Below are 14,746 nucleotides of genomic sequence, written 5' to 3' on the forward strand. Positions count from 1 at the left end.
CAGAGTGATTTGAAACAATAAGCGTTACATTGTTGTCAGCAATGCCCAAACAAAAATCAACACTGAACCTCATAGTCGATACATTTCTCCGAAAATGTGATCAAAATGCGTCGTTTCATACGATATGCCGTAATGAGCAGCGTCGTACTAAGCGAGTTTTTAAATACAGTGTTTATATACGATTCGGAAGGGACCGTTCGATTTCGCCGTTACATCCAATACGTCGTTAAAAGCGATATCGCATTGAACGATTTCGACTGTATTAGACTGAAGAAAGCGAAATATCCAAAATATTTTTGAATGTTATTTACAATTTGGTCCCTCGGGTGTGTTATACGCCGTGAAGTATTATCTGCAGAGTATGAAACTCATCAGGGATCTTGATAATCTGTGTGTACGGCTGCATGGCTTATTGGTTAGCGTGCTGGCCTTTGGTCATAGGTTCGATTCCCGGCAGGGTCGGAAATTTTAACCATCATTGGTTAATTTTGCTGGCATAGGGGATGGTTGCATGTGACGTCTTCATCATCATTTCATCCTCATCACGACGCGCAGGTCGCCTACGGGAGTCAAGACCTCCACCTGGCGAGCCGAACATGTCCTCGGACACTCCCGGCACTAAAAGCCATACGCCATTTAATTTCATTATCTATGTGTAACTACCAGGCTAGCGTGATTAGCTGCCACCCCCGGAGGTCCGGGTTCGATTCCCGGCTCTGTCACGAAATTTGAAAAGGGGTACGAGGGCTGGAACGGGGTCCACTCAGCCTCGGGAGGTCAACTGAGTAGAGGTGGGTTCGATTCCCACCTCAGCCATCCTCGAAGTGGTTTTCCGTGGTTTCCCACTTCTCCTCCAGGCGAATACCGGGATGGTACCAAACTTAAGGCTACGGCCGCTTCCTTCCCTCTTCCTTGCCTATCCCATCCGATATTCCCATCCCTCCACAAGGCCCCTGTTCAGCATAGCGGGTGAGGCCGCCTGGGCCAGGTACTGGTCATACTCCCCAGTTGTATCCCCCGACCAAGAGTCTGAAGCTCCAGGACACTGCCCTTGAGGCGGTAGAGGTGGGATCCCTCGCTGAGTCTGAGGGAAAAACCGAACCTGGAGGGTAAACAGATGATGATGATGATGATGAACTACCAGGCATTGAAGGATTCATTAATAGAAAGCAGAGTAACACTTCTCACTGATCGTTCTGATATTTAGTGTAGTAATTAATAGTTTACATGCATTCTGTAAACTTCTGTGAAATAGTAGTGTTTATGTTCCTTAACTTTAAAACACGGAACTATTTACATTTAATAGTTGACTGCTACTACTACTACTACTACTACTACTACTACTACTCCCGTGGCCTCAGTTTTGAGAAACTCTGGAATAGACCACGTCATAGCGACGGACACAATACTCAAGTTACACAGCGTTACGAATTCACACACATTGCATTTCTCTCACACCGCGTTTATTTCCACATTAGTTTTCTCGGTGACACTCCTGGGAAAGACACCATGTATTATCTTGCATTATCTTCTTTTCATCTTTTTCCCTGCAGTGATGAGAAAAATGACGAAACCTGCGGTCGCACAGCCCCTATGCATTGTAACAAATAACATGCAACGTGCTTACAGACTAAATCGTGTCACAGGATGCAGAGCATAACGACTGCTTGTTCCACACTGTTACGTCTACTCATATCACTGACCCACATATGTGGCTTGTTTTTGTTCCCTGACGTAAGAGTCCTTGGAACAAAAATTAACATTTGGCTTCCTATGCCCCGGTCAGTGGCCTGCAGGTGTTGAAATAATGTATCCTGTATGATTCCTTCACTTTATAAACAGCAGCATGCGAGTGTTATGAATACCTGCTGGAAATCCAACTTTAGTCCTAATCTCGAAAGATGGGGCATAATACTGACGATACAGTCGGAAAAAGAACTGGATGACATATAGCGTAGGGGTACTCGTTGCGACTACGTTGTCAATATCAGTGACGCCTCTCCGCATGTTTTGAAACTGTCCAATTGTTTATTTCCTAAAGTAAGCCTGGATGAGTTATAGGTAAAGTTGCTTTGTGAGTGTTAAATTCTTAGGTCGGAACAGAAGAAAAAGCGGCCAGTGTCCAGTATTCGTGAGATAGTGGGTTCGAACCCCACTGTCGGCAGCCCTGAAGATGGTTTTCTGTGGTTTCCCATTTTCACACCAGGCTGTACCTTAATTAAGGCCACAGCCGCTTCCTTCCCACTCCTAGACCCTTCCTGTACCATCGTCGCCATAAGACCTATCTGTGTCGGTGCGACGTAAAGCAACTTGCAAAAAAAAAAAAAAAAAACAGAAGGAAAAAAACAGAAGAAAAAAAAGCTTGTAACAGCTGTGATGCACTGTACGTCCAGCAATATGGCTGCATTTTTCCAAGTCAACGAGTAAACAATAGGACCGAAGTAGCAAAGAAACCATTAAGTTAATGGGTAGCAAGAAGATACACATTCTATTGAATAATTTGTCTAAGCGCTTATAAAAGAGTATTACTATTTCCAGCCAATTACAATCATAAGATTTATGACTTTGAGAATGGTTTCTTTATTGCTTATGGCACGAGCATATTCGTCTACTTAATCGTTTTACAGTCCTCTATTGCTTCCCGATGAATACTTTTTTTTTGTTATTTGCTTTCCGTCGCACCGACACAGATAGGTCTTATGGCGACGATGGGACAGGAAAGGCCTAGGAATGGGAAGGAAGCGGCCGTGGCCTTAATTAAGGTACAGCCCCAGCATTTGTCTGGTGTGAAAATGGGAAACCACGGAAAACCATCTTCAGGGCTGCCGACGGTGGGGTTCGAACCCACTATCTCCCAGATGCGAGCTCACAGCTGCGCGCCCCTAACCGCACGACCATCTCGCCCGGTGATGAATACTTCAGGTAATCCGTCGCCTTCCTCATTTTCAACATAGAATATATCGAGTCATCCAGGCTCATTTTTGTTTTGGCCGTGGTTTAAAGGCCGGATGCCCTTCCAGACGTCAAGTGTAGATGAAAAACTCAACCAAGGATTGACCTGGATTCGAACCTCAGCCTTCTAAGTCGAAAGCTAGCAGCTAAACCATTGAGCTAATCACATCCTAACCCCACCCCCCGCTTCCCCCAAGCAACGCTCATCATCATCAACTAATAACAGCCCACCTAGTAGCCATGATCGTCAAGTCTTTACGGTTGACACCGTAGTTACTCGGTTCGAATCCCACTGATGGGAAGAAATCACCATTAATATTGAGTGACAAGGTAGGAGAAGTGGCAGTATACAATTTCTAATTCACTATATTGCGTACCAAAAGTCTGGATTCAAATGCAAAATTATTATTATTATTATTATTATTATTATTATTATTATTATTATTATTATTATTATTATTATTATTATTATTATTCCACATCAAGATGCGCAGCTCGCCTGTGGCCGTCAAACAGAAGGACCTGCACCAGGCGAGCCGAACATGTCCTTGGACAATTCATGTATCAATTTCGAAGTTCCGTTTTATTCTATCAGATGGCAGAGAAATGGATCTCCGTTGGGAAATCAATGACTGTATTTTAATCAGTTTTACGGAATAACACCAATTGTTTCAATAGACATCTTTAACATGCCGACATCGGACAACATGGAGTGCCAAACGGATTTTTTCCGCCCTACAAATATCTAACCACCTCTACCAGGTTTGAACCGTGATCTCGAAATCCGGAGGACGATACTGTACCGCCTTTCTCATATCTGTCAATAGGGAACTACCGAACTTCATTCGCTGTGTATGAGGCCTTTAACATGTTAGTATCACAGACGCGACTCATAACAGGGTCAACAATAATGTGTGCAGCCACTAAAACGACAAGCACGGAAGTTCCGACAAACTCAGCCCCGCCCTCTCCTGCCATTCCATGAGCTTTGTGTGGACGTACAGTACGTTTCATGCCAAGACTGGGCTACTAAGTGATATTCACATAGCACTGTGTGTGTGAACATGTACATTGCTGAAGAATATGTTTACTCGGACATGAGGTGCAGCCGACGACCACTGACTTACAGTATACTCCCTTTCATTCGCATTCTTATTACAACCTCTAAATTCAACAAGGGTTTGGCGATAAAGTTATCAGCAAGAACGTACGGCCTCCACGACCATCGGACTTAACAGTATGTGATGATTATACCTGCGATCATTAAAAGATATAGTGTATAAAACGAATCCACACATTTTAGACGAATTGAAGGATACCATTCACAAAAAGATCAATTCGATTCCTCAAAGTGAACTAAGCAGAGTAATGGGTAGTTTTAAAAGATGATGCTAGAAATGTGTCGAAAACGAAGGCAGACATTTCCAGCATCTCCTTTAGTCAGATGGGTGAGTACTTTTAAAATCCATTAGAATTTATCAGGCAATCACTCCAGATTTGTCTTATATTGCCCGGTCAGCGTAAAGCGATAGCTCGCCGGCCGAAGTCTCAACCCCGCCTCGGAAGCGGTTCTGCGTTAATTGCATGACCCTGTATTTGAAGGCTAAAGGCACATTAGACACACCTCTGTTGCTCCCTATAATGTTTTGAAGTACATGGTGAACATCAAATATGTATTCTAGTCAGAGAAGCAGGTTTATCAATTTGTCAAATTTTCAATGTGGTGTGTCTACGGGGGAAGTGCAACACACCCTTAACCACCGGAAGACAACCGACAGCAATAAAGTCCAGGACAACCTCGTAAAACAACGAAAAATGAGAATTATTAGTAAATGAAATAGGTTAAAAACTGTGCCACAGATACGTGCAAAATTAGTAGAAATGAACAAGAACAATATATATTACACCAGTAAAATGGAAACTGTCTGAAGCTGGCTTGAAAGTACGTATGGAAGCAAGGAAACCCCTTCTGAAGCCGAGAAATAAAAGAAGAGACTCGAATGGGCTAAGAAACACAGTGATTGGACATCTGAAGATTGGAAGAATATCCTAATCACAGACGAATCGAAGTTCGAAGTGTTTGGTACCAGAAGGAGGATATTCGATTATCCAGTAGAAAGAAAGTTCAAAAAGTAGAAATACAGGGGAAAAGTGAGATAAAAGAGGACGGTATTCAATTGCAGTTAAGTAACACAAAATAAATTGACTGTTCATGTTAAGCCTTCTAACAACATACCTGTACTTTTAGGATGGGCGTACATATATTTCGCTATCCTTTGTGTAAATGGATAAGACTTTGGCATAATTCTGCCTAATGACCGAAAACATTCCTACGATGCGAATGAGTGAGTTTTTAAGCCTAAAAGCGTTGGCGAGATTTTACGGGAAAGTAATTTAAAAATGTACTTACTACGTATATGGTAGTCCATCAGTGCATGCTGCCTACAGTTAAACATGGCGAAATTTCCGTTTTGGTTTAGGGATGCTGTGCAGGATATAAAGTTAGATATATTATGACAATAGAAGGATATATTAACCAGAGGTCAAACCATCACACACTTCAATGTCATGCAGTAGCATGTGGATTGCGCCACAGGAAAGAGGATAAGTGCCCTACTAAAGTTTCTTCTTGCTTTTCACCAAACGCATCAACTGCACAATTTGCAACCTTTACCATCAGAGTAGAAGGCATTTGCAGGACGTATAAGCCGATTAGACCTTCTCATCACGCTGAAATAGCTACTGCGGCATTAGCCGTACTGCGGATGTGTCACGTTTATCTAAATCGCCCATGTGCATCGTTGCCTCTTCCCGGAAATGAAAACGAGTTCTGAACATACTTTTACAAATACCGCGATATATAACTCATAGATACTCTGAGAACTTCAGCAGACATTACTTAGTTATATCTCCGAAATAATATGGTTAAGTACTCCTTTCTTAATACGATCGCACATATTGACCACAATTTCGCGACACTGCTTAAATAATTGGTTGTAAGCATAGTTTCTATGTGCAGTGCATAAAAGACTAGTATTATCAGCGAATTACTCGTAGGGCCTATATTAAGTTTACAGACACACGATCATACTCGACTGTACTTCGACACAGACTGTGTAACTGGACTTGTATTACCTCGACGATGGTTAAAGCAAACTAGGGACATTCTCCCGAAGAGATAAAGCTGTCATCACGACCTACAATTCACTGAGAATATAAGGTAATAAAACTCAAGAACGATGAATGCAGTTACAACAGATATGATTCAAGGTACTCACCACGTCATCCTTGGAATCGCACTCGCAGAAGACGTTGGAAAGGGTCGGCGTGTGCGTCTCGGGTAGGATTCTGACGAATTCCACCCCGACGCCATGCTGTAACAAAAACCAAAATTAGAATTATGTCATAAATATTCACCTATACACTGTGTACACAGCACCTACGAACGTGTGTGGGGGTCATATTCATAACCTTAACTACGAATAGCATACATTTCAGTGCAGGCCCATACATGTAGTTTACAATTACCTCGTCAAAGAATTATATAAGAACATAACATGCATTCAATCCGAAATATATGCATCACATGCCAATTATATACTACCACTGTCTCTCCCAACACATGTTTTAAAAATTCTTTCGAATGATGAACTCCCACGAGCAAGTGGTCATTGAAGGGAGCAATAAACATGAGATACAAAACTTTCTGAGCGTGCTCGATAAACATTCTGTGAAGCATGATGCTACCTTACACACAGAGTGAGAATCTCTCCTCTAACGGGTTGGGGACCACCGGTGGATTGTATAGTCCTAGCCGCCTGAGCACAAGGAGAGCCACGACTCAGAATGTGCCTGAGACGCCCACTCCTATTCCATAGCGACTACTAGCCGACTCACACGACCACTTGCTAGAAGTTGCCATGGTTCGCGAACTAGGATGTGACTACAGTAACCCACACAAGCAACCATAATAATAAATACAATAATGAATACAATTATAATTGAGGGAGACATCCCGGTGGCAATGTCTCCTTACAACGGTATACAACGAAATTGAAAAAAAAAAAAGCGTACCGGTAAATTATATACCAACAATGAATTACAACGAACAACAACAGGAAAACAAAATAATACAAGAAGCTGCATAGTAACGAAAGAAGAAGAAAAAAGAAATACATGAAAACAACAAACAAAATATACCCGAAAAAAATTACGAGTAATGTAACACGTAAATGACAAGGGATCTCATAGGAATTTACAAGCAATTTACAGAAAATAAAATATTCCCTTACAGGTAGCGTGACATAATAGCAACGAAGTCACACAGAACCCACAAAAGATTTACAGAATATAACTTAAAATATTCCTTTACAAGTAGCATAACAAATGAATTACAACGTGATCACACAGAACTCGCAGATAACTTAAATACTTTAACACTAACAGCCATTTCGACTTACGACGACTGTGTGCGTAGCTGTTATTTATTACTCATTTGTTTTAATTGTTACACAGAATTTTATTATCATAGTTATCACAGTTTATGTTTGTTAATTCGTCTGCCGACAACGCAAGTGAGAAATACTCAATATACCTGTATCCTGCGCTTCGTGGAAAATAAATAAATAAATAAATAAATAAATAAATAAATAAATAAATAAATAAATAAATAAATAAATAAATAAATAAATAAATAAATAAACAAATAAATAAATAAATAAATAAGATTTTCGGCAAATTGAGCAGTAAAATGACTTAGTACTAGTCAAACATTATATTTACAACACCATCGCGTTTAGTAGTGGTTTCCAAACTGAGGAAACGCACCCCCCCCCCCCCCGCCTGAGGAGTGTGAGAGATTTAAGGGGCACAGACAAGTTGTGCACAAGAGAAAAGGAAGTGTGATCTGATAACTAGAGTCCATCTTTCCTTTGGACATCTAATATATCTTTTCCTATTGGGCATATATTTCGGCACCCACCTTCTATCCACTCTCTCGAACTCTCTCTTCCAGTTTTATCTCTGGGTATTTATCTCCAAAAGCAAGGGTCAAAATCTTGAAGACAAATTGTTTTTTAAAAAATCAGTTAATTTAATGGGAGTTGATATAACAAATTTACGCACATGTTTATTTAAACTTCTCTTCAGGCCAACACTGGATTTGAAGCAGCAGTTTGACACTGACTCTTTGTTGATGTATGACTGAATTATTTGATTATATTATATTTAATATTTATAATAATATTAATATATAATGTAACATAATATATCATATTATTATTTATATTAGAGTCCATCTGTATTATTATTATTATTATTATTATTATTATTATTATTATTATTATTATTATTATTATTATTATAACATTTATGTCAATTGGCATTCTTGTTTCAGCTAAACATCTTTGCTTTTGAATATTCCTGTGAATGTTTTAATTCTATCATTTATTCTACATTATTCTCAAATATACTGCGTTTCTGAGGTAAGGTAAGGGTTATTCTGCCCGAAGGCAGGTCCGAACCTCCGCAGAGGTGTTCCTGAGCCGGAGTTTACGTGCGGTAGGGTGGCCAGTTCCTTTCCGCTCCTCCATTCCCTTACCCCCCACCAACAGCGCGTGGCAACCCATCCAACTCCTGACAACGCCCAATGTTGCTTAACTTCGGAGATCTCACGGGATCCGGTGTTTCAACACGGCTACGGCCGTTGGCGCGTTTCTGAGAAAGGAAATATATTTGTAGGTAATAACGGTACGAAGGGGGTGGGAGGGGAATGGGATTTATGAAAGTTACAAAGGGGGGCGCCAGCAGAAAAGGTTTGTGAAGCATTGAAATAGAGCGATTACAAAAGAGTAGTATGGACAACAGGTTGTAAGAACGGAGTTACAACAGCTGGTTCAGTTCAACAGGTCTACTATTATTGGCTTTTGAATAAATACTCCCAGTATTAGCTCTAGGAATGACAAGCAGTCTTCTCTCTCCTTTAACCACGGAAAATGACTTGCTTCCGACCTTCTGTTTGTACATTTCAGAGGCCACAATTCCTGGCTCGACCAATGTTGTTCTGCCGATTCTCCACTCGAACAATAATAGACTCGTCAGTCTATTTATCAGAACTGCACCTAGTTGTTGGCGTGCTTCCTGGAATGAGAAAGAAGCTGCTGCCAAATCTTAGTTCAAGGGCGTTGGGCGATGTACGTGTACTCCCCTGAACTGTTACATCCAAATGGAACAATTGTGCAAAAATAAACAACCCCACATTTTCCACTGAGTTTGCAACAATAATGTAATTACTGACGGAACATGTTTAATTTTTCAGTTTCGATTGCATATTTGCAGATTTCTAAGGTTAATAAATGGCAGTCCTAAACATATTTAATACACATACCTGTTCTTGCGTATTCATATTTTTCCAATTAATTATAACTCGCGATACAACCAGACAATTTTGGGGCAAATTCTTTTGAGAACCACTGAGCTAAGGGTAATTTTACTCAAGAGTTGAAACTAATAGAGGCAAAAGAAGGCAAGATTTTATTATTACCTCTACATTTCAAATAACAGTAATCGGCTATATAGATTTTATATCCTACTAACGTATTTTACGGTTTTCGGAGACTTCGAGGTGCCGGAATTTTATCACGCAGGAGTTCTTTTATATTCCGTGATATCTACCGACACGCGGCTGGCGTATTTGGGCATTCTAAAATACCATCGGATTGAACCTCGGACGAACTCACCAACTTGGGCTCAGAAGACCAGAGCTTCTATCATCCGAGCCACTCACCGCGATTCCTCACTTGTCTATTTCCAGGTTCCGTGTTCAAGCATGGTCGCTAACAGATCTTTGGTGCAAGAATCTGCAAGCTTATGCGATGTGGAGTTATAGCCCAACACTCAAAATACCTTGGACGCCAAAGATTAAAAACCTGAAGCTCTGCATCATATGAACAAAGACAGTGAAATGCTTAATGCCTTCACGAGAAGAAAAGTAGAATACTTTGGCCATGTGATGAGGAACAGCAGGTGTCATCAGCTCCAAATAATTTTACAAGGCCAGATAAATAGAAAACGTGCTCAGGGTGGCCTACTACACCATGGTTGAGAAACTTTCTTCTTTTTTGTTTTTGTTTTTTTTTTTGTTTTATACCGCACCGACTCACAGAGGTTTTAATGCGACTATGGAATAGGAAAGGGTTATGATAGGGCTGCTGACAGTGGGGTTCGAACCCACTAGCTTCCTAAGGCAATCTTACAGTTGCACGCGCGGACCGCGTAATCAACTCGCTCGGTGGTTGAGAAACTTGAGCTACTCATTTGAACTGGACTCTTTCCAGCTATTTAAAACAATAATGGAAAAGAAGAATTCTTCGGTCTCTTCTATGTATTTCAGCAACTCTACCACAACATTTCTGGGGACCCTTCGGTCTAAAAATAGAAATGCTACTCGGACACCGCATAGACCCAAGGCTTACTTTAAATAAAATAGTAAGCATGTAACTGGGCCTAAATGTATGTGATGCAGATTGCAGGCCTTACACGAAGTACTAGCGAAATTTCCAATCTACAAGTTTAGGGACCACCGATGGTTTGGTTACTACTAGCCACCTGAGCACTTCTTCTTCTTCTTCTTCTTCTTCTTCTTCTTAGCCATTTCCTGATAACTTGGCGCCGTCACTATAGGCTATGTGGTTTAAGCCCAGTTGTGTGGATGGATGTATTTCCTGACGACAACCCTGTATGGAGGGACGTATTCGCTATTGCGTGGTTCTGTGGAGGTTAGCAATGTGGTGTATTATGTAAATATGAAGATGCGTATTAAGATAAACACAAACACGCAGCCCCGAGCAAGAAGAATTAACTAGATGCGATTAAAATCCTCGGCCTGGTCGGTAATCGAACCCGGGGTCCTCTGAGCCGAAGGCAACTACGCTGATCATTTAGCCAAGGAGCCGACTTCTTAGTGTCATTTACACTGACTGACAGAACAAATGCAACACCAAGAAGGAGTGGTTCGAAAGGGATGAAAGTTGGGGAAAAAACAGAGACGGCACGGACGAATAATTGATGTTTATTTCAAACCGATATGCAGGTTACACAATGCGCACGGCATCGACTCAGTAGGATGTAGGACCACCGCGAGCGGCGATGCACGCAGAAACACGTCGAGGTACAGAGTCAATAAGAGTGCGGATGGTGTCCTGAGGGATGGTTCTCCATTCTCTGTCAACCATTTGCCACAGTTGGTCGTCCGTACGAGGCTGGGGCAGAGTTTGCAAACGGCGTCCAATGAGTTCCCACACGTGTTCGATTGGTGAGAGATCCGGAGAGTACGCTGGCCACGGAAGCATCTGTACACCTCGTAGAGCCTGTTGGGAGATGCGAGCAGTGTGTGGGCGGGCATTATCCTGCTGAAACAGAGCATTGGGCAGCCCCTGAAGGTACGGGAGTGCCACCGGCCGCAGCACATGCTGCACGTAGCGGTGGGCATTTAACGTGCCTTGAATACGCACTAGAGGTGACGTGGAATCATACGCAATAGCGCCCCAAACCATGATGCCGCGTTGTCTAGCGGGAGGGCGCTCCACAGTTACTGCCGGATTTGTTCTCCACGCCGACGTGACACTCGTCTGCGGTGACTATCACTGACAGAACAGAAGCGTGACTCATCGGAGAACACGACGTTCCGCCATTCCCTCATCCAAGTCGCTCTAGCCCGGCACCATGCCAGGCGTGCACGTCTATGCTGTGGAGTCAATGGTAGTCTTCTGAGCGGACGCCGGGAGTGCAGGCCTCCTTCAACCAATCGACGGGAAATTGTTCTGGTCGATATTGGAACAGCCAGGGTGTCTTGCATATGCTGAAGAATGGCGGTTGACGTGGCGTGCGGGGCTGCCACCGCTTGGCGGCGGATGCGCCGATCCTCGCGTGCTGACGTCACTCGGGCTGCGCCTGGACCCCTCGCACGTGCCACATGTCCCTGCGCCAACCATCTTCGCCACAGGCGCTGCATCGTGGACACATCCCTATGGGTATCGGCTGCGATTTGACGAAGCGACCAACCTGCCCTTCTCAGCCCGATCACCATACCCCTCGTAAAGTCGTCTGTCTGCTGGAAATGCCTCCGTTGACGGCGGCCTGGCATTCTTAGCTATACACGTGTCCTGTGGCACACGACAACACGTTCTACAATGACTGTCGGCTGAGAAATCACGGTACGAAGTGGGCCATTCGCCAACGCCGTGTCCCATTTATCGTTCGCTACGTGCGCAGCACAGCGGCGCATTTCACATCATGAGCATACCACAGTGACGTCAGTCTACCCTGCAATTGGCATAAAGTTCTGACCACTCCTTCTTGGTGTTGCATTTGCTCTGTCAGTCAGTGTACTAACACACCGGCTAATTCGGGTAGATTTTCGACGACGATAGACTACGATGGATGCCCATCACGGCTGTAGCGCCATGGAGTCATTTTAAACTGGGAAACCAAAGAAAACCATATTTTTGTCTGCCAACTGTAGTGTTGTACCACGCAGGTAACTCGCTCGGTTTACAATGGAATTCATCCGTTATTTATGGTTCATAAACTAGCGAGCGCTGACTCCAGGAATCAATTGCATGAATTTTTAGTGAAAATAATGAGTTTCCACAACAACGATCGAACACAAAGTAGCAGTACTGCATTTCCCAGTAAACAAAATCAAACAAATGCTCTCTATTTCATCATTTATGTAATAGGACCCTATCAAAGGCTTTAAATATCGACACTAGTGTGAAACTTGTGAAGTATACTCTATGATTATTATAAAAGTGACCTTTCAACAGCCCGTCATTTACTCGTTAGCCCGTTCGGGTCAAGGATACGCTTTCGTAATTCTCAGCAAGTGTTGAGCAAACTTTCTCCTTAAAATCTTAACAAATACTCAACGCTAAATTCAACATATGCTGTCGATGAGCCTCTTTCTGAAACTCGGTTTCTCTCATCACTAGACCTCGGATTTTTAGGCGCTAAAATTTGTATTTTAGGTTCCTAAAATAGACTCTCAAATATGTAAAAATAGGTTCTAAAAATATGTTTTAGGCAGCTTCAATTTTACGTATTTTAATAAGCACTTATCAATTAAAATACCATTTTTATTTTTTTAAATTGATAATAACTCTAAATGCATACAAGTAATAAGGCAAGAACATGTTAATACAATATTTCACGTACACAATGATTCACCACATTTTTGAGTTTTTGTCTCTAAATAATTAAAACATTGAATTCATCATCATCATCATCATCATCATCTGTTTACCCTCCAGGTTCGGCTTTTCCCTCGGACTCAGCGAGGGATCCCACCTCTACCGCCTCAAGGGCAGTGTCCTGGAGCTGCAGACTCTTGGTCGGGGGATACAACTGGGGAGTATGACCAGTACCTCGCCCAGGCGGCCTCACCTGCTATGGTGAACAGGGGCCTTGTAGGGGGATGGGAAGATTGGAAGGGATAGGCAAGGATGAGGGAAGGAAGCGGCCGTGGCCTTAAGTTAGGTACCATCCCGGCATTCGCCTGGAGGTGAAGTGGGAAACCACGGAAAACCACTTCGAGGATGGCTGAGGTGGGAATCGAACCCACCTCTACTCAGTTGACCTCCCGAGGCTGAGTGGACCCCGTTCCAGCCCTCGTACCACTTTTCAAATTTCGTGGCAGAGCCGGGAATCGAACCCGGACCTCCGGGGGTGGCAGCTAATCACGCTAACCACTACACCACAGAGGCGGCCAAAACATTGAATTACAAGCATATTATTGCCCATAATTTGATGCACAGTAAATCACTAGCACTTTTTCTAGATTTTCTGTTGTGAAACTACACCGCTTGTCTGACAACACTAGCTGAATTGAATGGCGTATGGCCTCCCGAGAGGCGGGTGCAGGTCTTTTTCTAGTAGACGGCCTATTAGGCGACCTGCATGTTTGTGAAGACGAGGGCCCTCCCTAGGGTGATTTCTAATTTTGAATACGCCACACACACCCAGCCCCCGAGCAATTGGAATTAACCAATTAAGGTTAAAATCCCCGAAACGGCCGGGAATCGAACCCGAGCCCCTCTGAGCCGAAGGCCAGTACGCTGACCATTCAGCCAACGAGTCGGACAACACTAGCTTGTAGGCTGAGAAAGTACGCTCAACGTCAACAGAGGTTACAGGGCTGTATTTGAATTTTGGTACAAGACGTGGGGAAATGACATATTCAACGTTAGTTTTGCCAATCAAAAAATCATCCACAGCAAGAAGCGTTGACAGTCCTGGGTTCTTCTGTAGTACTTTATTAAGCTTGTCCCGAATTCTATCCCCAGCAGGGCCTGGAGCTAAGCTGATGTTATCTTTCACCTCTTCTAACAAATCCAATTGTTCGTAAACAGGTTTCCCGGAAGACTCAAGTGCAGAAATAACAGGGACCAAAGAAGCATAATGGGACCTGATGTAGGCAGTTTCTTGAGAAATGGTTATATCCTTTAGAACATTTTTGGCCGAGTTATGCACATGGCATCTTCATTTAGGGCGAGAACAAAACTTCTGATTGCATCAAAATATTTGTTGTAGTACGCAATGGCCTGAAGCCAAGTCCCCCAGCGCATAAGGATGGGTTCTGGTGGCAGTGGAAGATCAGGTAATTCACTGCGGAACAACTGGATTCGTGTGGGAGCCTTTACAAAAAAAATTTTAGTGGAGTAGGTCATCTTGTTGATTTGAGGAAATTCGGTATGTATCTGCTCAGCCACGCGATTCATAGCATGAGCAAGACAAGTGA

The 14,746-nt window shown here is 42.9% G+C and overlaps 1 protein-coding gene across 7 annotated transcripts in view; it reads right to left on the reverse strand.

The window, feature by feature from the left end:
• Window positions 1-14,746, reverse strand: part of LOC136873917 (phospholipid transfer protein C2CD2L) — a 430,499-nt gene that overhangs the window by 185,421 nt on the left and 230,332 nt on the right. For all 7 annotated transcript variants that reach the window (XM_067147258.2, XM_067147261.2, XM_067147262.2 and 4 more), the window contains exon 2: window positions 6,231-6,326. In XM_067147258.2, the coding sequence (XP_067003359.2) occupies window positions 6,231-6,326 (96 nt within the window). The remainder of the gene's footprint in view (window positions 1-6,230; window positions 6,327-14,746) is intronic.

Source organism: Anabrus simplex, chromosome 5, assembly GCF_040414725.1.
Source record: "Anabrus simplex isolate iqAnaSimp1 chromosome 5, ASM4041472v1, whole genome shotgun sequence".
NCBI lineage: Eukaryota > Metazoa > Arthropoda > Insecta > Orthoptera > Tettigoniidae > Anabrus > Anabrus simplex.